The 21,818-nt window shown below is 39.4% G+C and overlaps 6 protein-coding genes across 7 annotated transcripts; 4 read left to right on the forward strand and 2 right to left on the reverse strand.

The window, feature by feature from the left end:
- Nucleotides 1-318: 318 nt before the first annotated feature.
- Nucleotides 319-3,032, reverse strand: LOC108047278 (lysophospholipid acyltransferase 7). Of its 2 annotated transcripts, XM_017127386.2 has the most exons (7): nucleotides 2,687-3,032; nucleotides 2,504-2,624; nucleotides 2,252-2,444; nucleotides 1,893-2,044; nucleotides 1,460-1,836; nucleotides 1,260-1,268; nucleotides 319-1,180 (listed from the first exon to the last, which is right to left on the reverse strand). In XM_017127386.2, the coding sequence occupies exons 1-7, from the start codon at nucleotides 2,896-2,898 to the stop codon at nucleotides 766-768; spliced, it is 1,479 nt and encodes a 492-aa protein (XP_016982875.1). In that variant the 5' UTR covers nucleotides 2,899-3,032; the 3' UTR covers nucleotides 319-765. The 2 variants fall into 2 exon arrangements, with proteins under 2 accessions (XP_016982875.1, XP_016982876.1); XM_017127387.2 differs by lacking the exon at nucleotides 1,260-1,268 and having other exon boundaries at nucleotides 2,687-3,030.
- Nucleotides 3,033-6,767: 3,735 nt separating this feature from the next.
- LOC108047271 (hemolysin E-like) lies at nucleotides 6,768-7,942 on the reverse strand. The gene is made up of 2 exons (XM_017127379.1): nucleotides 7,825-7,942; nucleotides 6,768-7,748 (listed from the first exon to the last, which is right to left on the reverse strand). Exon 2 carries the CDS (start codon nucleotides 7,725-7,727, stop codon nucleotides 6,807-6,809), a length of 921 nt encoding a protein of 306 aa, XP_016982868.1. The 5' UTR covers nucleotides 7,728-7,748; nucleotides 7,825-7,942; the 3' UTR covers nucleotides 6,768-6,806.
- A 1,063-nt stretch (nucleotides 7,943-9,005) lies between these two features.
- On the forward strand, nucleotides 9,006-10,435 carry LOC108047263. Its single transcript, XM_017127372.1, has 2 exons — nucleotides 9,006-9,132; nucleotides 9,272-10,435. The coding sequence occupies exons 1-2, from the start codon at nucleotides 9,067-9,069 to the stop codon at nucleotides 10,274-10,276; spliced, it is 1,071 nt and encodes a 356-aa protein (XP_016982861.1). The 5' UTR covers nucleotides 9,006-9,066; the 3' UTR covers nucleotides 10,277-10,435.
- Nucleotides 10,436-14,645: 4,210 nt separating this feature from the next.
- LOC108047265 (phospholipase A1) lies at nucleotides 14,646-16,076 on the forward strand. The gene is made up of 2 exons (XM_017127374.2): nucleotides 14,646-14,736; nucleotides 14,807-16,076. The coding sequence occupies exons 1-2, from the start codon at nucleotides 14,691-14,693 to the stop codon at nucleotides 15,949-15,951; spliced, it is 1,191 nt and encodes a 396-aa protein (XP_016982863.1). The 5' UTR covers nucleotides 14,646-14,690; the 3' UTR covers nucleotides 15,952-16,076.
- Nucleotides 16,077-17,847: 1,771 nt separating this feature from the next.
- LOC108047275 (dynein light chain roadblock-type 2) lies at nucleotides 17,848-18,287 on the forward strand. Its single transcript, XM_017127383.1, has one exon. The coding sequence runs from the start codon at nucleotides 17,932-17,934 to the stop codon at nucleotides 18,223-18,225; it is 294 nt and encodes a 97-aa protein (XP_016982872.1). The 5' UTR covers nucleotides 17,848-17,931; the 3' UTR covers nucleotides 18,226-18,287.
- An 883-nt stretch (nucleotides 18,288-19,170) lies between these two features.
- LOC108047272 (heterogeneous nuclear ribonucleoprotein A2 homolog 1) lies at nucleotides 19,171-19,842 on the forward strand. Its single transcript, XM_017127380.2, has 3 exons — nucleotides 19,171-19,329; nucleotides 19,391-19,572; nucleotides 19,642-19,842. The coding sequence occupies exons 1-3, from the start codon at nucleotides 19,279-19,281 to the stop codon at nucleotides 19,760-19,762; spliced, it is 354 nt and encodes a 117-aa protein (XP_016982869.1). The 5' UTR covers nucleotides 19,171-19,278; the 3' UTR covers nucleotides 19,763-19,842.
- Nucleotides 19,843-21,818: the final 1,976 nt, after the last annotated feature.

The following is a 21,818-nucleotide window of genomic DNA, read 5'->3' on the forward strand; positions in this document are numbered from 1 at the left end:
GGAACTCCTAGAATCTGCATGCAAAATGCCAATCTTCTAGCTTTTATAGTTTCCGAGATCTCAGCGTTCATACGGACAGACAGACGGACAGACAGACGGACAGACGGACAGACGGACAGACGGACAGACGGACAGACAGACGGACAGACGGACATGGCTATATCGACTCGGCTAGTGACCCTGATCAAGAATATATATACTTTATAGGGTCGGAAACGCTTCCTTCTAGCTGTTACATACTTTTGCACGAATACAATATACCCTTTTACTCTACGAGTAACGGGTATAAAAAGCATAGCATACAACAACAAACAATACTTTGTGTAATTCATTTAAGGCCATATATATTTTTGAATTAAAAGCGAGTGATCATAGTAGGGTGCAATGTTTTAAACTTTTTCGATTCCATTTTTAATTACTTTGGTTAAAATATATAATTATCTTTTTAGTAACTTTTTACTTGACTAAACCTATTTATTATAATATCAATATCATCACCTTTCCCAGAAGAAGTATGGATGGTAACGGATTGAAGGCGTAACTATACCACTTTGTACATAATTAAATTTCTGATTTTTATAGAGAACATATCTCTAAGAAAAGAATATTGTTTGATCATCCCGATTAACAACAGAATTAAACTAGCGCAGAAGAACTTTTCGATTTCTTCCGACAGACTTTAAAGCATCTAGTGGAAAACTTTTCGGAAGCCGTCCATGAATTGAACTATCAGTTAGGGATATTGTTGGCCTCAGAATTGGCCCACTACTGCGCCTTCTCCTTCTGGGCATTGCCATCGGGTTTGTCTCCGGCAGCTGCCTTCTCCACCTCGCGATTCTTTTTACGTTCGGCCGCCTTCCTCTGACTGGTCAGGTATAATCCCAACGCAATCATCGCTGCCCAGCTTATGTATCCGATGTGGTAAACGGAGCTATAGAACCGCCAAATGTTGCCAAACGATGAGAGCAGGAAGGCCTCGCCCAAGTAGCTGAAGGCGAACCACTTAAAGATCCAGAAGAGAACATCGATCACCCTGCGCCTAGTGCCAGATTCATTCTTGCGCACCAGCTTATCCCACATGTCCTCCAGGGAAACGTAGAAGGGAGCGCCCATGATGCAGAAGTAGTGTCCCGGTCGGAATCCGTGCCAGTAGGCAGAGCACAGCAAAGTAGCGCCAGTTCTAGGAAGGGTTTGAAGGCGAATTAATAAGGAAAGCATTCATTGAACGGATAACAAATGCAAGTTACTACTAAGAATACCTGCCAACCCTGCGATCAGTTGCAAAGGGAAAGAACGAGAACAATACAAGTAATACGAAAAGCAAACGGAAATACAACAAAAGCTACGACTCTATGAAATAAGTTAGTGTAGGAACTTAGCTAAGGAGTTTTGTACCAATACAATTTCATAGCATCACAGTTACTATTTAAATACTACTACCTCCTAACTTAAAACACACCTGTACTTCTTGCTGGGGAAGAGTTTGTAGACGTTGACAGCCAGCCAATACTGGACGCAGACGTTCCAGTGCTTCATGCCCTCGCGGAAGGTCCAGCATCTCTCCACCTCGAGTACTCTGGTGTTCACAATCGTTGTGAAGTTGTAATGGTGCTTGTCTGCATCGCGTTTCAGGTGCTGGTAGCGTTTCCGCGGTCCCTCTCCGTTATTGGGATCCGACTCATCTGGATAGGCTCCGAAGCCAGCCATTGTGCAGACACATTCGCTGAGGGTCAGTCCGGTGTAAATGCGAGCACGGAATGTGAAGAACGTGGGCCACACGTACAACAGGCGATAGACAAAGGAGCGATCGTTGAAGAACTCGTCGCTCAGTGCATACTGAAGTGTACAACCAAGTAAGTATTGTTTGGAGGCATGTTTAGGCAAATACTCACATCTAGTGGCCAGAAGTAGTTGGTTGTCAGATAAAGAGCGCAATAGAAAACCGCATATTTCAGCTTTTCCAGGGTGGCTTCAACGCTGGGTGCATGGGTCTTAAAGGGCATCTCAAAGTAGTCCCTGTACGTGCGGTACCGATAATAGGGACCTGCAAGTTGATAAACATAAGGAGAAATCTAGGCTGTAGATAATGCACTCATTGGAAGCGGTGGAAATCGGTTTTGAGCGTGTATGAGTTAAGTTGTACTATCAGCTATTTAATTGGACTTTGGTATCTACATGTGTTCCGACTAGACAGGCGTTCTGCCTGCAATTGAATAATGATTTAGTTTAAACCTTATAAGCTGGTCTTCACCTGTTAGAACTCCTATATAGTTAAAGCTGTAGTGCACAATCTCGGCGGCAGTCAGGGTCTGCAGTTCCTCATCGTAGTCGGTTATCTCGATGAGACTCTCCTGGTTCACATCCCGCTGGTCGTTCTTCTTCTGCTCTTCGCGTGCCTGCAGTCGTTTCCAGGCGGCTGTCTTCTCGAAGGCCACACCCGAAACCTGACGTTGGAAGGATTGGGAATCAAGTAGTTGTAATGCAAGCAGGTTATGCAACCCACCTTCAGGGTGAGTATCATTTGTATCATGTTGGTGTGCCCGGGAATGCCCAGGTAGAAGTCGAACATGCGGAAAAACACCAGGTAGCCAAACATGACCACGAAGGTGACGAGGTGGCCTTTGCTGGAGGAGGGAGCAGGGTGATTATTGTCCGGTTCCAGAGTTCGGGGAGTCCCCTGACTCACCTTGGGTGTACGAGGAGCACGGCGGCAGTGCCTAACGCCAGGGAAGCGAAGCAGTGCAGGCTGTGGAGCCCCGACACAATCACCACCACAATCACGCCCAGCGCCGTGGACACCAGCTTGCGCTGGCCCTCGTCTGCGATCTTCCTCACATAGCTCCCGGCTCCGATGCAGGCCAGCAGGCAAATCACGTAGATCACGTCATCGATACTCATGGTGCTATTGATGCCGCTCCCGCTATTGATTTGTATTTACGATTGCCTTCTGCGTTTATGCAGCGCAACCCACACAGGCGCGTTGTGTATTTATTTTGATGCAGCTGGGTTTGTTCTAGAGGTGAATAAACATCGGTTTTATTGCTGTTCGGGAGGGAATCGATTTGTGCCACCTCTAAGAAGAAAATGAAATGCAATGTACCCGCTACTTGCGGAGTAAGTACCTGCTAACTACAGATAACATTGGTGTATCTGTTGCAGGATGGTGTCTCCGCTAACCATGTTAACATCGATGTTATTCCATTTCTTACGAGTTTTGAGTATCAACATTGGCACTGCTAACTAAGAAAAGTGTCCAGGAGCAGCTTACTGAAAACAGTGTTGAATTGATCACTGCTTGCTAAGACACAAAGGAAGAAAGGTGTCAATTGACACTGCTTACTGAAATCATTATCAAAAGTAACACTGCTTATTGCGGAGTTTGTCAAGCGGTACACAGCTTACTGAACAAGTGTGAACGTGAGCACTGCTTATTGAGAAAAGTGTCAAAATGATCGCTGGGGACTAAGAGAAAAAAGAAGTGTCGAGCGGTACACTGCTTACTGAAGTAATTGTCAAGATTATAACTGTTTACTTAGGAAAGTAAGCAGTGAGCAGCTTACTGAGAAAAGTGTTGAACGGAACACTTGATTTTGTTACGGTCCATTCGATTACTCATTGCTTTCTCTGCCAATCGCACATCACTAGCAACCGTGAATTGGCCATCGCGAGCTATTGCACAAAAGCTGGCTGTCATGAAATGGCGAAGCATTTCCGTTACTTTGAGAAATAATTAATTTGAGTGCAAATAACAGAAAAAGATGTTGTTTAATTTTCTTAAATTTGTAGACACCGCTTGATAAAGCATTAAAATTTGACAAGACAAAATGATGTGGTCAATATACTAATTAGGCCAGGTCGTTTCCATAGAGTCGTCTAATTTTGAAGGCAGTATAAGTATTTTCATCAAATTTGAACTATTTTTCAAAATTTGAAAATAGTTGTGATGACAAAAGTTGTAAGCAAATATCCAGCTTCGTGACAATTTTTTGTTTAAACCTACTATATATATGTTTATTTTGGTTTTGATTCCCTGTTTCAAGAAATACCAAATAATTTCAATTGTAATTATACCCGTTACTCGTAGAGTAAAAGCAGTGGCGGATCCACGGGGGGGGAAATTAGGGAAATTCCCCCCCCCCCACCCCCCCCTTGGAACCGCAGAACCTGAAAATTTCACTTGTTTGCTAGAAAACGCCAGTGCAAAACGAAGGGAATTTCAGGGCTTTGCTGAGATTCAGAATCGATTCGGGTGACACAACTCTGGAGCATCACCTTGGGAGCACATCTTCAAGAGCGACCTATACCAGTAAAACGATTCAGAACCAACTAATTGAATGCTGCAGGGCAGAGATACTGGACAAAATTTTGCAACGAGTGGCTCGTGCTGAATATTACACGATTGTTTTCGATGAATCTCCAGATCTGTCTGGAAAAGCTCAGGTAATACTTTAATCTTGCCAATTATTACGTAGAAGTAGAATTTCCGTAAAAATATAATAATTGATGCCTATTGTCTATTGATAGTAGTTGTTCCCAAGAAAATAAACAGAAATTTACAGAAGAATAATGTTTCTCATTACAGATTAGCGTTGTACTCAGATATGTCGATTTTTCTCCTGGCGAAGCATGCATACGAGAAGACTTTGTATCTTTTTTGGACGCATTCGGTCAACTTTCGAAGAATACTCTCGCGGAGGGTACAGAATCAGAAGAAAGCGAGGATGAAGATGGATTAATGGCTTACAGAACTGCTGGAAAAAATGACCGAACCGATGAAGAATTGTCTCTAACTGGATCTGCCATCGGGGGGATTGTTCTTGGAGACATGAAGAAAATGAATCTCCGAATGGAGAAATGTGCTTCGATAGGGACTGATGGATGTGCGGTCATGCTGTCAGATATCGGAGCAGTCAACGAAATTCGGAAAGATGCAAAAAATGCTGTCATGACTCCGTGTTTCTCGCACAAACTCAACAACAGTATTTCAAAGTCAGTGAAAGTACGATTAATCGAAAACGTTGCCAGTGCCATACACGAAGTCAATAAATTCTTCAAGAACTCATTTCCAAAACGTGTGACTGTATTAGCAAAGATAGTTGGTGAAAAAATTGTCCAGTTGTGTGAAACAAGATGGGTAGAGAGACACGATGCTGTCCTTCAATTTGTTGCGAAGTTACCGTTGATCAAGAGAGGAAAAAAAGAGGGAAAAAGTTGATGAAATATTCCGACTGATTTATTCAGATGCCAAGAAAATGGCGGAAAAACTCGATGTGGACGAAGCGAAACCGAGAACATGTGGTCGACAAACGAAACGCGAAAATTACGACGTGAAAACTTGCGAAGATTACTACAGGGTCTCTGTCTACATACCTCTGCTGAATACCATCAAAGAAGATTTGGAAGCTCGTTTTTCACGAGAAGTTTTGGATGGTTACCAATTGAGTGAGTTGCTCCCAGAAAAAGCAAGTCTTTTAAAAGAAAACGAAATCGATGATCTAATTGGATGCATACAAAAATTGAAATTCAAAGGTGAATTAAGCTACTGGCAATGTCACTGGCAGCAGCAACAAAAAATTAAAGGCAGCGAAATTCCAACATCTGCACTGGAAACATTAAGAAAATGTGATGTCGACATATTCCCAACAATCCACACCTATCTCCGAGTATTCTGTACACTTCCCGTAACAAACGCGAGCTCTGAACGTTCTTTCTCTTATCTTCGCCGCATCAAAACATGGCTTAGGACGACCATGCTTCAAGAAAGACTAGTTGGATTAGCGTTGCTTCATACGCATTATGACATCGAAATCACCGCCGAAGAAGTCATCGAAAGATTCGCAAAACTTGGCAGCCATCGTTTTGCGTTATGAAACACGCAATGTAAAAGCATTGTTCTGTTTGAATTTCTAATAATATGAACCACTCTGTAATGCATGCATATGGTTAACTTTTCGAATATAACCCGAATATAATATATTTCTCCCGTTATAATAAGTTTGAACCCCAAATCGAAGGATAAATTCAATAATTTACAGAATATTCTGCAAGGGTATATCAACTTCGGCTCCGCCCAAAGTTAGCTTTCCTTTCTTGTTAAACTTTGTCTAACAAACGCAAACGAGTATTTTCGGCTAGGTACACAATTTTTTTTTTGGTCCGGAGGATTAAAAATGTATTTATACGAGTGCTGAGCAGTCTATTGAACGTGCCTGGCGTCCAGGCTGTTTATCTTCTCCAACATTTGTTGGCATTTTTTTTTAGAATATTCGTATTCTAAAAGATAATGTATATAAAAAAAACCTTAAACACGTTATTGAGATTATCGGCTTTCAGGTAAAATATCACGCATTTCGACTCAAAATAGTATTGGTACAAAGTAAAAGATACTGGTACTCCAATTATTAACAATTTTTTTCACTTCTATACGTATTATTATTAATGTTTGATTGTTTTATTCCACCGTCAGCCTTGGGGTGGCGTTAATTGGTACACTTACCTCACTTAGTGAGAAAAGAGGTCAGCCGCTGTTCTGGAGTGGTACCGCTCAATTCGAAATTCGAAAGATACGATTGATTCACTCTACTTTTATGGTATCTAATTATGCCACCAAACGACACCAAACTGCCTGAATGGTATTTATTCTCTTTGCGATTATGAAAATTTTGAAATACATGACTCGAGTATGATTGATTGTTTATAAAACTTTATTAATAATTTTTTTTTCAACATTTTTGACATGACTTGGAATGCAGGTGATGAAATTTACAAAAATTACATGATTTTACATTCGGGTTCGCAAAATGATCTTATTCTGTTTTTTTAATATGTCTCGTTTGGTACGTGCTGCATTCATTTTTCAATTTATTAGCAGACATTTTAAGCACAGGAAACATATACTTTCCACCAAATGTTAATTTATTCGAGCTGACCGTTCCTCTCAATCCTGTAATATACACAATTTCGAGTGACAACTTTTCTTTAATTTCGAGACCCTTTTTGATCGAAAGTCTAACTTTCTCGTTCATGAAATCAAATGATGACTTGATCAAATCGAATTTTTTCTGTACTTCGGGTTTATATATTGTTTCCACCATAATGATACTTACGATTCCATTGAACAAACTTTTCTCCAAAACATTCATTGTCTGTTTATTTAGATCATTGATGGTAGCCGTATCCTCTTTTTGATCGTTTCGAAAAGCATTGGTTACCTTAGACATGACGTTTGACAGGTCTGTAATACCTGTATTAACGTGATTTCGACTCTGGTCCAAAAGTTCAACACTTCTAGTCAAAAGTTTTATTCCATTATTTAAAGTCTCGTTGAGGCAATCTTTTTGTAGCTCTTTAACTTGTTCGGTATAATCTTCGAATAAATAAACATACGTCGTCATCATTATGTCAATTGTAGCACACCATTCGTATACACTAGCTACTGCATCGAAATAAAAATCACGGCTTTTGAGAAAATAACTTCTAATACTTCCCATATTAGAAACTGCAAGTTCTCCGCTATGCTTGATCATTTCTTCAAATATGTTGTCGAATGATACCCAGTCGATGTAATCGTCCATGCTTTGATGAAACGCGTAGACGGACTGAGTCAAATTTTTGAGTATATCCTCATCAGAAATGATTTCGTCGCTGGATACGGTCAAATTATGGTAGGTAATAGTTCTGGCTGATGACAAGCCAACGGCAAACAGGACAAGCAGTGCACACTTCATCACGTAGAGAGCAGAATCGAACTGTGGGAAAGAAAGAAAAACTTCAATCGTTACAAGTATAAATGATAGAAATGGAAAGAAACGCTTCTACACGCACATTCGAGTATTGTTTCCAGTAGAATGAGTATTGTTTTTTAGAAATTACCGATGCCTATGCGTAAACGACTAAACGAACAATGAGAATTGCAGCCTTTCTCTATAGCTATATGACCGCATTCGACTCTGACAAGTGAAAGTGAACGAATACTTCACAGATTACGATTCCAGCAATATATCAGCATCATGTGTACAGTCTCACTTGAATTTTTTTTTTTTTTTTATACCCGTTACTCGTAGAGTAAAAGGGTATATTGTATTCGTGCAAAAGTATGTAACAGCTAGAAGGAAGCGTTTCCGACCCTATAAAGTATATATATTCTTGTTCAGGATCACTAGCCAAGTCGATCTAGCCATGTCCGTCTGTCCGTCTGTCTGTCCGTCTGTCCGTCTGTCCGTCTGTCCGTCTCTCCGTCTGTCCGTCTGTCTGTCCGTATGAACGCTGAGATCTCGGAAACTATAAAAGCTAGAAGATTGGCATTTTGCATGTAGATTTTAGGTGTTCCTACGCAGCGCAAGTTTGTTTCAAAATGGTGCCACGCCCCCTCTGACGCCCACAAGCCATAAGCTGTGGCCACAGTTTTGATGCTATTATGAAAATTTTAATTGATATGTATTTGTTTCGTCAATACCTATCGATTGGCCTAATAAAAGTTTGCCACGCCCACTCTAACGCCCAAAAACCCATTAAACGCTTAAGCCTGGCTAGCGCCTACATTTCCGCAATATAATAGCGCCATCTAACGGATGACTTTGGAACAGCTGGCGGCGAAAAACATACAAGAAAGCATATTTATATTAAGTTGTTTAGCTAAGTAACGGGTATCTAATAGTCGAGGCACTCGACTATTGCGTTCTCTCTTGTTTAAATATAGCGTAGTGATGCTTGCTTGGTTAAGGAATAATTCAATTAATTCAATCAATTTATTCCATTTCATTCAATGAATGACATAGAATGAACAAAATGACGATTGTTAATTTACATAATTGATTTACTTCAGAAAAAAATTCAGAGATCATGAGTGCATGAATGTTCGCGAATCTAGAAAATAATTTCATCACAACTCTCGGGTTTGTCCATACGCGTCTCCTCAATATACATTTAGTGCTTTCTGTGACTGTAAGAGTATAATAAACTGGCTTTATAAGTATGAACACTTCAGCGTGAAATTCAGTCGCACATCAGCGCTTATTGTAAAGAGTATTCGGTGTGAAGTCTTATTCAAGAAAATCTGCTTTCAAAATGAAGTTGTTCTTAATAACATTATTCGGTTTACTTGGCAATTTCGCCATCGATGCTGTACCACAAGTAATTGAAAAAACCTTTTTTTATATATTTTTTCTTCAATCTTATAATTTTAACCATATAAATTTCAATCTTTCAATTTTTTTCATTCCAATTCATGTATTTATTTCTAAGAATATTTTTCAATTTTTTTTATTATAAGGCAACTGTACAACCGCCAACCAAAAGTCAAAGTATGGATTGGAATCTATACCTTAATAAATTGCAGAACAAGGCCCAACTCGTTCAGGACATGAAGAACGATCTGAATAGTGCCAGCATAGATAAAAATCTGAACGATGAAACGGAAAAGATCAACGATTATAGTGCAACGTATTCGACTGAAGTTCAACAATTAGTATCTAATATAAGACCTTCACTTCTTACTGCTCATGATAGCATCATTGATGCTATTTCTATTATGCATGGATGGTGCAGTGGTGCAGATATCTTACTGGCCGCATTTCTAGACACGTTCCCTTCAAACGACATTGCAACGCGTGATGAAACTTTGAAAGATTTATTCGATTCAGACTCTTCAACAGAAATAATGAACAAGTTGAAAGAGGCATCCGACATGTTGGGCAGTGCTTCGAGTTTAGTATCAAATATTTCAAGCGAATTCGATTCTGATTCCACGGAACGCAGTCCTTTGTTCCAAGAGTTGTTGCGTCACGAAATACTCAGCGATGAGAATAAACAGTACCCTGCACGTCTTGTCGAAAAAATCCTTGAACAAATGCAAGAATATATTGACCATCCAGATCTCTTGGAACTGGTGCTATCAAAAACCAATCTTGCGGGTGCTGTTGCGATCTCAGTTCTTCGTTCTCATGCCAACCAAGAAGCACCACCCACTACCCACCAAACCCCCAAAGAAACAACTGTCGATCCACAAACTTATGTTCGATTTAGAGATCGTGTCTTGCATCGATTTAAATCGACGAAAAATTTTTTCATCGCTTATAAAAGCAGTATAGATAGAGCCATCAGTAGCATAGATGAGATTAATGCAAAGGTTTTGAGAAACAATCAGCCTGCAGCTGCAATGGGAAACGTACAACCACAATACACACCAAATAACCAGCGCATTACCGATGCAAGACTAAAGAATGCTGCCAAAGCATTGAAAAACAATTGTCAAAAATTTTCGAATGCACAAATTTAAAAAGTTGTTGACTATAACCAGTTTCGAAATGTCCGAGTGTAAAATGTTCAGATGTGGAACCACGTTTTAACAATTTAAACAATTTAATTTTGCTCAATATTTCAGATGTTTCAACTAAATATTATAGTTTCATGAATAAAATTCTAATATGAACGACTACTTTATTTTCTGTATTACACTATATTCTTGAACTCCTTTTGGATATATGTAAAAATACCTGCAACTTTTAAATCACGATCCTATACAACAGCATCACAAAACTTGAAGAAAATAAAAGCGCTTTATAATTTTGGTAAAGAAAAATATATTGCTGACTGCCGAAAGAATTCGATTTCACAACAATTGAAAAAGTATAGACAATCCAGAAATATTAGCCTGTTTATTCACACCAATCTCATCATTACGCAAACATATATTGGAATTCTTATGCATTAGGATTTGATGACATTTCCATTTGATTTTAAAGTATTCTCATATGCTTCACGTTCACGCAGCATTTAACGTACATTCCTATATCTACAAATCAGAAAAGAATGAAATAAGTTTTAGCAATATTTTTGGAACGGAAAATTCTAAAGCAGTTGATTTACATGAAAACCACTGAATTTTGGTCCATTCGTTTTGAACGCTCCGTCATCATAGAGTAAGAAACGTATAGAGGTCATAGACATAGAGTAAGAAACTATATAGAGGTTTCATTTGCTCTGCCCGGGCCTCTGCCAAAGCTCTGCTGAGAGCCATGTTCGAAGCTAACTTCTTCTAACTTCAGTTTCTCACCACTTCTAACATGTGCGAAGCACAAGCAATAGTATGGGGAATTCTCGCACCTATTCTTAGGAATAAGAGCGACCAGTGCAGCAATAAGAATTCACCATGGACATCGATTCAAGCTCGATTCGAACAAATGAAAAACTCTCTTTTTTCCGTTTTTCCCCTACGTGGCATCTCTGTCAAAGTCACTCGAGAGCGCGGGCAGAGCAAATGAAACCTCTATATAGTTTCTTACTCTATGGAGCAAATGACGCCTCTATACAATTTTACTTTATGGTATTTATTTTGATTCAGCTGGATTTGTTCTAGAGTTGGGGAAACATCGGTTTTATTACTGTTCGGGAGGGCATCGAGGTTGTGCCACCTCTAAAAAGCAAATGAAATGCAATGTACGCGCTACTTGCGGAGTAAGTTCCTGCTAACTTTAGATAACGTTAGTGTATCTGTTGCAGGATGGTGTCTCCGCTAACCATGTTAACATCGATGTTATTCCATTTCTTACGAGTTTTGAGTATCAACATTAGCACTGCTGACTGTGAAATGTGTCCAGCGCTATCCTGCTACTCAAAGAATGTTGAATTGAGCACTGCTTACTAAGGCACAAATGAAGAAAAGTGTCCAGTGGCACTGTTTACTGAAATAATTGTCAAACTGATCACTGCTTTGCGAGGAGTTTGTCAAGCGACACACTGTGTGAACGTCAGCACTGCTTACTTAGAAAAGTTTTAAATCACTGGGGACTAAGAGAAAAAAGAAAAGTATCAAGCGGTACACTGCTTACCGAAGTAATTGTCAAAATTAAACTGCTTAATAGGGAAAGTGTAAATATGGTCACTGCTTACTGAGAAAAGTGTCGAACGAAACACTGGATTTTGTTGAGGTCCATTCGATTACTCATTGTTTTCTCTGCCTATCGCACATTACTTGCAACAGGGAATTGGCTATCGCTCGCTATTGCTCAAAAGCTGGCTGTCATGAAATGACGAAGCATTTCCGTTACTTTTAGAAATAATTAATTTTAGTGCAAATAAGAGTAAAAAGATTTTGTTTAATTTTCTTAAATTTGTAAAAACCGCATGATATAGTGCCATTATAATTCGACAAGACAAAATGTTATAGTCAATATACTAATTAGGCCAGGACGTTTCTATAGAGTCGTCTGATTTTGAAGGACGACTTGCGTTATTAAATGCGTCTAAGTATTTTAGGCAAATTTGAACTTTTTTCCAAAATGTGAAAAGAGTTGTGATGACAAAAGTGGTATGCAATTTTTTGTTTACGCTTTAAACCGGCATATATGTTTATTTTGGTTTTAATTCCCTGTTTCAAGTAATAAAATAATTTTAATTGTCATTTTTCAACTAATTTATTGTTTCTCATATAAGAACAATACTTCTAAATATAAATATAAAATAATTGTATTTTTAGTTAACATTATATCATAATCTATTATTAAAAAATACAGAAATTGAATAAATCTCTTGAAGAGGGTATTGTAATTTTGGTCAAAAGTCTGTAAAGTTAGGAAGTTGGGATTTTCTGTGGGTTTTATTTTTGGCCAATCAAACCGACCTACCAAATTTCATATAACTGACCGATTGGAAATGCCATAACTTTGGTGTTTTTAAAGTTAGGAAGTTGGTATTTTTTATGAGTGTTAAGAATGCATCATAGAAATAATTTTAGAGAATATAATTTACAGAATATACTGCAAGGGTATTTCAACTTAGGCTCCGCCCGAAGTTAGCTTTCCTTTCTTGTTTTATGAAATTAATTGGCTTGACTATAGTTAATTCGCTGCAAAATTGGTAATTTTTTACCAATTTTTGTTGGTGATACGGATAGTCTCAGTTAAATTTTTGTTTAACCATGTGATAATAAAACATTTAAACAATATGTGGGAAAATTTCAATCCAAAAATATTGAAAAGCAAGTAAGATATAGATATAGACAAAGGTGGTTTGCGGTGAACGTTGTAACTGGTCACAGAATAATCGGAATTGAACAAATCAAATTACATTATTTAAAGGACCAATTTAACAAGGTAACGCTGTCGAGTTTTTTTGTATATTTTTTTAAGCACTTGAAAGTTGAAAACCTCGATTTTCGAACCAAAATCCAAGTTATTTGTTGTTTTAAAAATTATGAATTGTTAAAAAAAAAAACTGGCAGCGTTATTGAGAAATTTCAAAACGTTGCAGGATCGTGTTCACCGACTTTAAAAATGGCAACTTTTCAGGAGAGCGTTTTAAAGTTCTGGACACCCAAGAATCGAATATAAAAGCGCTAACTTTTACTCGGATCAATCTAAAATTTAAACACAATACTCTTGAAATGTTGTGCATTCCGAAATTTTTTTTTTTTTAATGCATTAAAAATCCTTAATATAAAGCCTTCGTAGTTTTATTCGAATATTATTCTTATATCAACTATATGTCAACTTAACGGGGGAATGTTGAAAAGCTTAAGAGAACTTCTAAAAATATTAAAGTTGGTGGGAAAAATCAATTGAACAAGCTGAATTGTATTAATTCTCCCGATTTTCCCAAGAACAACACTCATTGTCCCATGCATTCCACATAGATTGTTGGAAAAAAGTAATGTAAGCAATGACTTCCTTACAAAACTCCAAAGTCGTCAACTGCGGCATTTAGTGATATTTCCCTAAGCGAGCCACAAAAATCAATTAGATGAACGCTTCAATTGGCTTTAAGCCCGGTCTGATAATGAGATTCCATAATCGGCTGTAAACGCCCAGTTGATAATCGTCATCGAGTTTAGCTAAAGCGATTGCCCACTTTTGCGTGGATTTCCCATTCCACAGTGTCTGTTCCAGTCACCTAGTCGTGCTACGTCATCGGGTGCACTTGGAACCGGTATTCCGCAATCAACTCACTTCTGTGGGAAGAAACGCGTGCCTCTGTGCAAAAAGCGGGCAATGCCTCCAATCAGAAAGATCAGGCAGACCGCGATCAGGGGCTCACTTCGGAGGGGTTCCTTACCCTCGACTGATTAAAGTTGAACCAGGAACCATTCTAGATTATATATATGTTTTTGAACAAATTAATGTATGGTAAGTCAGAAAAAGACGCGTTCTATGCTTCCGATGATCTGCTGTTCTTATTATATTATATATTATTATAATTTAAAATAAATAAAATCAAGAAAAATTAGAATAATATATATGTACATGTACCATCTGGGACTTAATTTAAGCGTGTAAAACGTAATGAGATGATCATATTCAGATATAAGTGCTTAGCAATTATATTTTTTTATGGACAATGAAGTAAAGTTATAATAACTGTGTAAAACCGAATATAAAATTTTATCTTAAATTATGCACTATGAAAATTGTAAGAAGAATTTATTTGGGGGACTTCCTTTAAATGCTGCCCCTTCCCAACGCCGCCTCTGTTTTGAGCTTTATTGGCGTGCGAGTGCCAGGTACTACGAGGCATGACGTGATAGTGCGTCCGGGGAGTTGATCTATCAACGCCCAGAATGCATGGCACTATTAATATGATCGCTCGGTCGGCCGCATATAAAACCAGGTATTCCGAGCGAACTAATCAACAGAGTGCATTGGCCAGTGGAATCGATAGCTACTCCAGCCGCAGCTGATACAATAAATCGACTTAGAATGGGGACTCAACTACTTGCAGTTCTGCTGTTAATGGCAACACTAGGTGAGTTCACGTGAAGGGGTTCGAGAAGCAAGCAGTCCACAATAATGCATTCATATTCACCTGCAAGCAGCTCAAGGCCAAGGCAAACCCAATGGAAATGGAGTCGAGGGCGACGTCGACTACGATGCCGAGATGGGCGCCTTTATGGATGCCCTGCCTGACCTCGACGACACACCCGCTGGAATAGGTCAGCGATCGGACATCGCGAAGGAGCCGGAGGCGGATGACATCCTGGCCAACCTGGACGACGAGTACGAGGGGGCCGAGCACTGCGTGTGGAACAAATGCGACAAGGACCTCAGCGAGTCGCGGGGCATTGGCAAGTTCCTGGACCTGTCCTTTTTCAAGAAGATAGCCGGCAACCTGAATCCGTTCGCCAGCAAGCAGCTCCGCATGCAGTTCTACCTCTTCAAGAGGGAGTTCCCCGAGTGCGGCCGCGAACTGGACTTCTCGAGCGAGTCCCAATGGAGGCACTCGGGCTTCAACGCCTCCCTGCCCACCCGCCTGATGATCCACGGCTGGATGAGCCAGTCGCGCGGCTCCTTCAACCGGGATGTGAAGGACGCCTATCTGAAGAGGGGGGAGTACAACGTGATCGTGGCCGACTGGAGCGCCAGCTCGGCCAACATCAACTACTTCTCGGTGGTGGGGCTGATAGAGACCTTCGGAGCCCAGCTGGCCCAGTTTGCCAGGAACCTCCATCGCCAGCTGGGAGCCGACTTCGACAGCATGTACTTCATTGGGCACTCCCTGGGGGCCCAGATTGCTGGTTCTGCGGGAAAGCGCCTGAAACCGGACCAGGTGAACACCATTTTCGCCCTGGATCCTGCGGGTCCCAAGTTCCGGCACCGCAGCCCCGAGTTCCGCATCGATCCCACCGACGCCAAGTTCGTGGAGTCCATGCACACGAGCGTCAACTTCGGCTTCCGCCGGCCCACGGGCAGTGCCACCTTCTACCCGAACTACGGCGCCTACCAGCGCAGCTGCTACTACCTGGGCTGCTCCCACATCCGCTCCTACCAGATGTTCGCCGAGTCCATCAACTCGCCGCTGGGATTCTGGGGCACTCCGTGCACCCGGGACGACGGGCGGTGGCAGTGCGACCAGAGCCGGCGCCAGTCCGTCCAGATGGCGGGCGAGCCGTCTGTCCACAAGCAGGGCATATTCTACGTGAAGACCTCCTCCAGCGACCCCTTCGCCCTCGGTAAGCAGTAGGGCTGGACGGATGCGAGGGTAAATTTACCGCAATATAGTAGTAGTTGTAAGCGCCATTGAATGTGATTTAACTGTACAAATACATATATAGATGTTTATAGAAATTCCGGAATAATCTTTAACCTTTAATAAAAAACACTTTATATTTATAAATGCTCGAATTTTTAAATGCAGGGACTAAAACTGGTAAAATGTTAGATATTTGGTATCCCCGTCGCTGAACGTAAGATTTTGGATTTTGGAAACTATACCAGATAATTATGCCTTCGCAGCGCTATTTTAAAATTAAATCAAAGTTGGTGGAAGTAGGGACTTGGAAGAAATATATTTTTGAACGGTATAAATTATTTGATTAATATTTATCACCACACAAACAACTATTTCTGTAGTTATTAAGGAGGGGGTTTGGTTTTAAAATTTTGTTTTGGCTTTTTTTTCTGAATGCACAACATTTGAAGAATATTGCGTTAAAATTTTATTGATTGATCCGAGTAAAACTTCCGAAGTTATGGGCAGGTCGTAGGTGAGTTAGATCGATTTGTATGCGATTTTTGGGTGTCCAAAACTTTAAAACGGTCTTCTGAAAAGTTGCCATTTCAAAGTCGGAGAACACGATCCTGCAAAATCTACTGGACGAATCGTTTTGAAATTTTGCACACTATTTCTGTAACTAAATCCGCAGCTAGAGACGTCGAGTTTTTTTTACTGATTATTTTTCATTTTATAATAATTAATATATCGAATTTTTAGGCTAAAATCACGTTTTTGAATTCAAAGTGTTACCAAAAATCCATTAAAAAATTAATAAAAAAAGCTTAACGTAGTTATCTTCAGAAACATCTTAACTAATAAACAATTTTTTTTGTTATTTCTAATGATTCAGTAACGAGTTATGCTGTTTGCCATCCCCTTAGTTAAAGCGATATCTTTCGGTCGGTATATCGCTCGTTCCAATAGAGCCATCACAGAAGAATTTTAATTCACCCTCTTAAAGTGCGAATCGTCGCTACGTAAATTTTTGTTTTTTATACCCTTGCAGAGGGTATTATAATTTTGGTCAGAAGTTTGTAACGCAGTGAAGGAGACGTTTCCGACCCTATAAAGTATATATATTCTTGATCAGGATCAATAGGGGAGTCGATATAGCCATGTCCGTCTGTCCGTCTGTCCGTCTGCCCGTCTGTCCGTTTGTTTCAATACCGTTTGCGAGCTCAGTTTAAAAGCTAGCGATCTGAAACTTTCACAGTCGTCCTAAAACAAGTTTGAAAACCGCCCCGATCGGATGTCTATATCCTATAGCTCCCATAGGAACAATCAGATATAACTTGCAAGAATGAAAGATATTTCGCGCAGTGTAAAAGCTATTGACATAAATCTTTCCAAATCTTATTTTTTTATGCGTACCTTGATCAGGATAAAAGCGCGTGACGATCGAACGTCTATATCCTATAGCTCCCAAAGGAACAGTAGGGTGAAATCGGTCCAAAATTGATGATTATCAGAATACTTCGCGCAGTGTGTAAGCTACTAACATAAATTTTTCTTCTTATTTATTTACGCATATCTTGATTAGGGTAAAAGCGCTTGCCGCTCGGAAGTATATATCTTAAAGGAGATAGGAAAAATTGTTAAAGGATGCGAAAGTATTCATTTTATTTCTATTTTTATATGACATTTTTGGAGTATAAAAGCAATTGACTTGAAACGATGCAAATCTAGTTTACTTATGTGTACCTTATTCCTTTCGCTACTTTTTCACTTTTAGCAATTTCGGCAAAGTCTGCAAGGGTATTAAAACTTCGGCTTGCCGAAGTTAGCTTCTGTCCTCGTTTTAAATGTGAAATATTGGAGGCGATGCTATTTCTATTAACATAGTGGGCGGTTGGTCCACACTCACATCCATAGAATAAAGCAAATTACAACTACCTACTCCACAGCGAAATACAAATCAATTTAAACGTATAAATTTAGTTCTCCAATATGTCTGCCGAAATTGAGGACCTACTGAAGCGCTACCAGAACTATCCGAATGTGGTTGGCATTATTATTTTGGACCCGTTCGCCATCCCCATCAAGACGACCATGGAGTACACCCTGACGGTGCACTACGCGGCCCTGATCAGCACCCTGACCAGCAAGGCGGCCAAGATGGTCACCAATCTGGACGCGAGCAACGAGCTGATGAACATACGCCTGCGCACCAAGGTGCACGAGGTGATTGTGCTGCCCTCCGAGAACTACATCATCATCGTGGTGCAGAACCCGGGCAGTTGATGATCCATCCCACACATTGATACTCCAATAAACCACTCTCTTGCGTTGGGGCCCGACTGCAATTGGCTTTATCTAGTTTTAATTAAAGTTGGAAAGTGTCTGGGCCAATGGCGCATCTTTGGCGATGTGAAATATGCGAGTTGGCGCTGGCTTGGCGTTAATTGCCGCAGATAAATACACGCCGCGTCGCCATAATTACGACAGACAGATTACGGGCCGCAATTAATTGTCCGCCGTAAAGTGTTTGCCGGTATCTCTAATCCGGCCAGGGAAGATGCCGCCTTAAAAAGCGGCTCCTGCTCGATTTTAATTATTCGGCGACGTTCTCACTCTTAGCCGTTTGCATATTCATTGGCTCCTGCGAAGGCGGGGAAATATTGCATCGCTTTGATTTCCATTATGGCGATTTCACAGATTCTTCCGTCCTCCGCCTGTGGAAACTTTGGCTGCAATGTGGTAGATAAGCTATCCGAATCAGTTGTAAAAGCGGTCAAGTGAGGGGAAAAGGATCCAAAGTGATTTTAATATTATTCCGCTTCTCCTGGAGAAGCTGTTCCGCCTTTTTTGATAGCTCAAGGAGCGTTCTACCAAGGCTCCAAATTGTTTATTTTAGTATCTCCTGTAAACCATTATTCGCTGTCTTACTTTCTGTCCTAATAGGATTTTCACAAATTTATAAATAAAATTCCTTTTTTTTTTGGGATTTTTAGAAATAATTTGGCAAACGAGGTCCATCCTTGTGTGGCGTGTTCAACAATCTATAAAAAAAAAAATTTAGTAAACTCCTGTAAAGCAATATTCGCTTATTTTTTGTCCAAATAGGATTTTCACAAATTTACAAATAATATTCTTTTTAACCCAAAATTTATTATCATGCTATCCATGAGAAAATGTGACATTTGATATTGATGACCTTTAGCATTCTGTGAATATATTTCATTTCTATTTCAGGTTTCGGACTGTAAAGAACTCTAAAAAACAAAAAAAAGCAAAATTTTATTTACAAATTTCCAAATTCGTTCAAGTTGAATTTTTTGTAGAAAAATTGTAGACATGGAGTACGGAAACGGTATGCAATATGAAGGCTTCGGACAAGGTGGCGAAGTAAGTGTAGAGACACCCTACTAAGTGCAGTATACACCCTGTTATATTCCCTTTGATGTAGGGCTATGAAATGAACTATGACCAGATGGGACGTGGCCAGGGATACGGCCAGCAGCAGGGTGGCTACGGGCAGGAGTCCAGGAACTACCAGAGCGGATCCGCTGCCCTTGGAGGTCCTGGATATCGCAGTCCCCTGCGGTACAACAAGATTCTCCGCGAGATGAACTCCCGCAACGGACTTTAGTATGTGGATCTGTATATGGTTTGTCTGGAAATGTGGTCCACCTTTTCCCCTCTCCCCTCTCCCCTTAGTTCGCCCATGGAACAGCAGCGGGGCGGTGGACAGGGAGATTACTACAACACCTTGCCCGGCCTTGGCGGCGCCGAAGGTCAATCGTACCAGTCTCGTGGCAATGGAAACGCTTACTATTGAAACTCTTTGTAACCTTGCAGTCCGTGAAATTATGGCCAACATTTATGTCGTCCGCATAAAATAAATTTTATCGTGACTTATTTTTGTTTTTTGGAGCAATTCATACTTGTTCTTTAAATATAAGGCGGATTTGGTTTTATAGGAAACAAAAAAAACAGACCCTTGTAGCTAATAAAAAAAATTAAATATTCTTTACACCTTAAGGCGAAAATGTTTTTTTTTTCTGTTGAAAGTTTATTAAAGAATAATTTTGGTCTTTAAATATAAAGTCTGATTTGAACGAAAGAAATACATTTTATTATTACCAACATTGAGAATTCATATTTTTTTTGCGATCTGCTTGTTTTGTAGATAAATTAAAAGAAATACATATTTAGTTCAGAAAAAATTACTTTTTTTTAGGATGGACAGATGCAATTTACTTTTAGGATTGGAAAGTAGCAACAGAGAGCTCCAGATTTATTTTGACTGGAATTATAGCATAATAATTTTATATCAAACAAGGCAGACCCTTGTAGCTAATAAAAAAATTAAATATTCTATACACTTTCGCTTGATTTTTCTGTTGATTATTTAATTTTGTTCTTTAAATACAAGTCCGATTTGAACGAAAGAAATAAATAGAGAATTTTTCTTACGATCTACCTGTTTTGTAGATAAGTTGAATGATATGACATATATAGTGCAGAAAAAAAGGTAACATGTTTACAGGATGGACAGACGAAATTTACTTTTAAGAGCGGAAAGCAGTAACAAAGAGCTCCAGATTAATTTTGGATTTTGTACCCTTGCAAGAGCTATTTTTATTTTTACTGGAATTATAAAATCCTTTGCATGGGTATAAAGTACAAAATTCATCCAAAACTTCCTGTTTCTACGCCCGTCTATTTGAAAATAAAAAGTTATTGATATCGATATCATATTTGAAAATTAGGTTTTAAACAGTAACAGCATTTTGTAATTTATCATATACCATGATATTTTTTGCTAAAAAAATCTCGTTTATTTAAAGTATTGAACTTGTCATACAAATTTCTCAATTCTGGATTACTCTATCGTGGATAGTGTCCGTGCAAAAGACATTTTTAATATGTGGTCTACCTTAACTGGAATGCTAGCCTTATATTACCATCTTCGGGTAGTAGACTTCTTCTAATTAATCCACACTATTTATCCAACCGTAGAACGATGCTTGGCACTAATTTTATTCGAAAACATTTTCACGGGAATGTGGAGTAGATCTTACTATGATTTTCATGAGCCTTTAATAGACTATACTATTTATACCCGTTACTCGTAGAGTAAAAGGGTATATTGTATTCGTGCAAAAGTATGTAACAGCTAGAAGGAAGCGTTTCCGACCCTATAAAGTATATATATTCTTGATCAGGGTCACTAGCCGAGTCGATATAGCCATGTCCGTCTGTCCGTCTGTCTGTCTGTCTGTCTGTCTGTCCGTATGAACGCTGAGATCTCGGAAACTATAAAAGCTAGAAGATTGGCATTTTGCATGCAGATTCTAGGAGTTCCTACGCAGCGCAAGTTTGTTTCAAAATGCCCCCTCTGACGCCCACAATCGCTTATATACGATTTTAAAAATTTAAATATTTCGGAAAAGTAAAAATGCAGTTTTATTGTGTTTATCAATACCTATCGAAATGTAGAAGAAATTTTTCAAATCGGACCATTCGTTAAAAAGTTATGCGTGATCAAAGTTTCTATCTCCATCTCCCTCGCACTCCCTTTACCTGAGTAACGGGTATCTGATAGTCGGGGCACCCGACTATAGCGTTCTCTCTTGTTTTTTTCTATTACCGACTCTTTGTCAATCTTAAAAGCATTAATTATTTCGAGAATTTAGCATTATTTTTTTGTTTTGTTTGTCTTAGTTTCTATGTTTTTATATTGTTCTTTTCTCACCACTCGCGATCACGTTTTTACATCCCATCAATAAAAATAGGGCTCCATTTGCTTGTGATTATAATAGTGCATCAACGTTAAAAAAGAAACAACAATTAAAGATCATCGGTAACAACCGCTTCATATTTGAACATTT

Source organism: Drosophila rhopaloa, unplaced genomic scaffold, assembly GCF_018152115.1.
Source record: "Drosophila rhopaloa isolate 14029-0021.01 unplaced genomic scaffold, ASM1815211v1 contig_2, whole genome shotgun sequence".
NCBI lineage: Eukaryota > Metazoa > Arthropoda > Insecta > Diptera > Drosophilidae > Drosophila > Drosophila rhopaloa.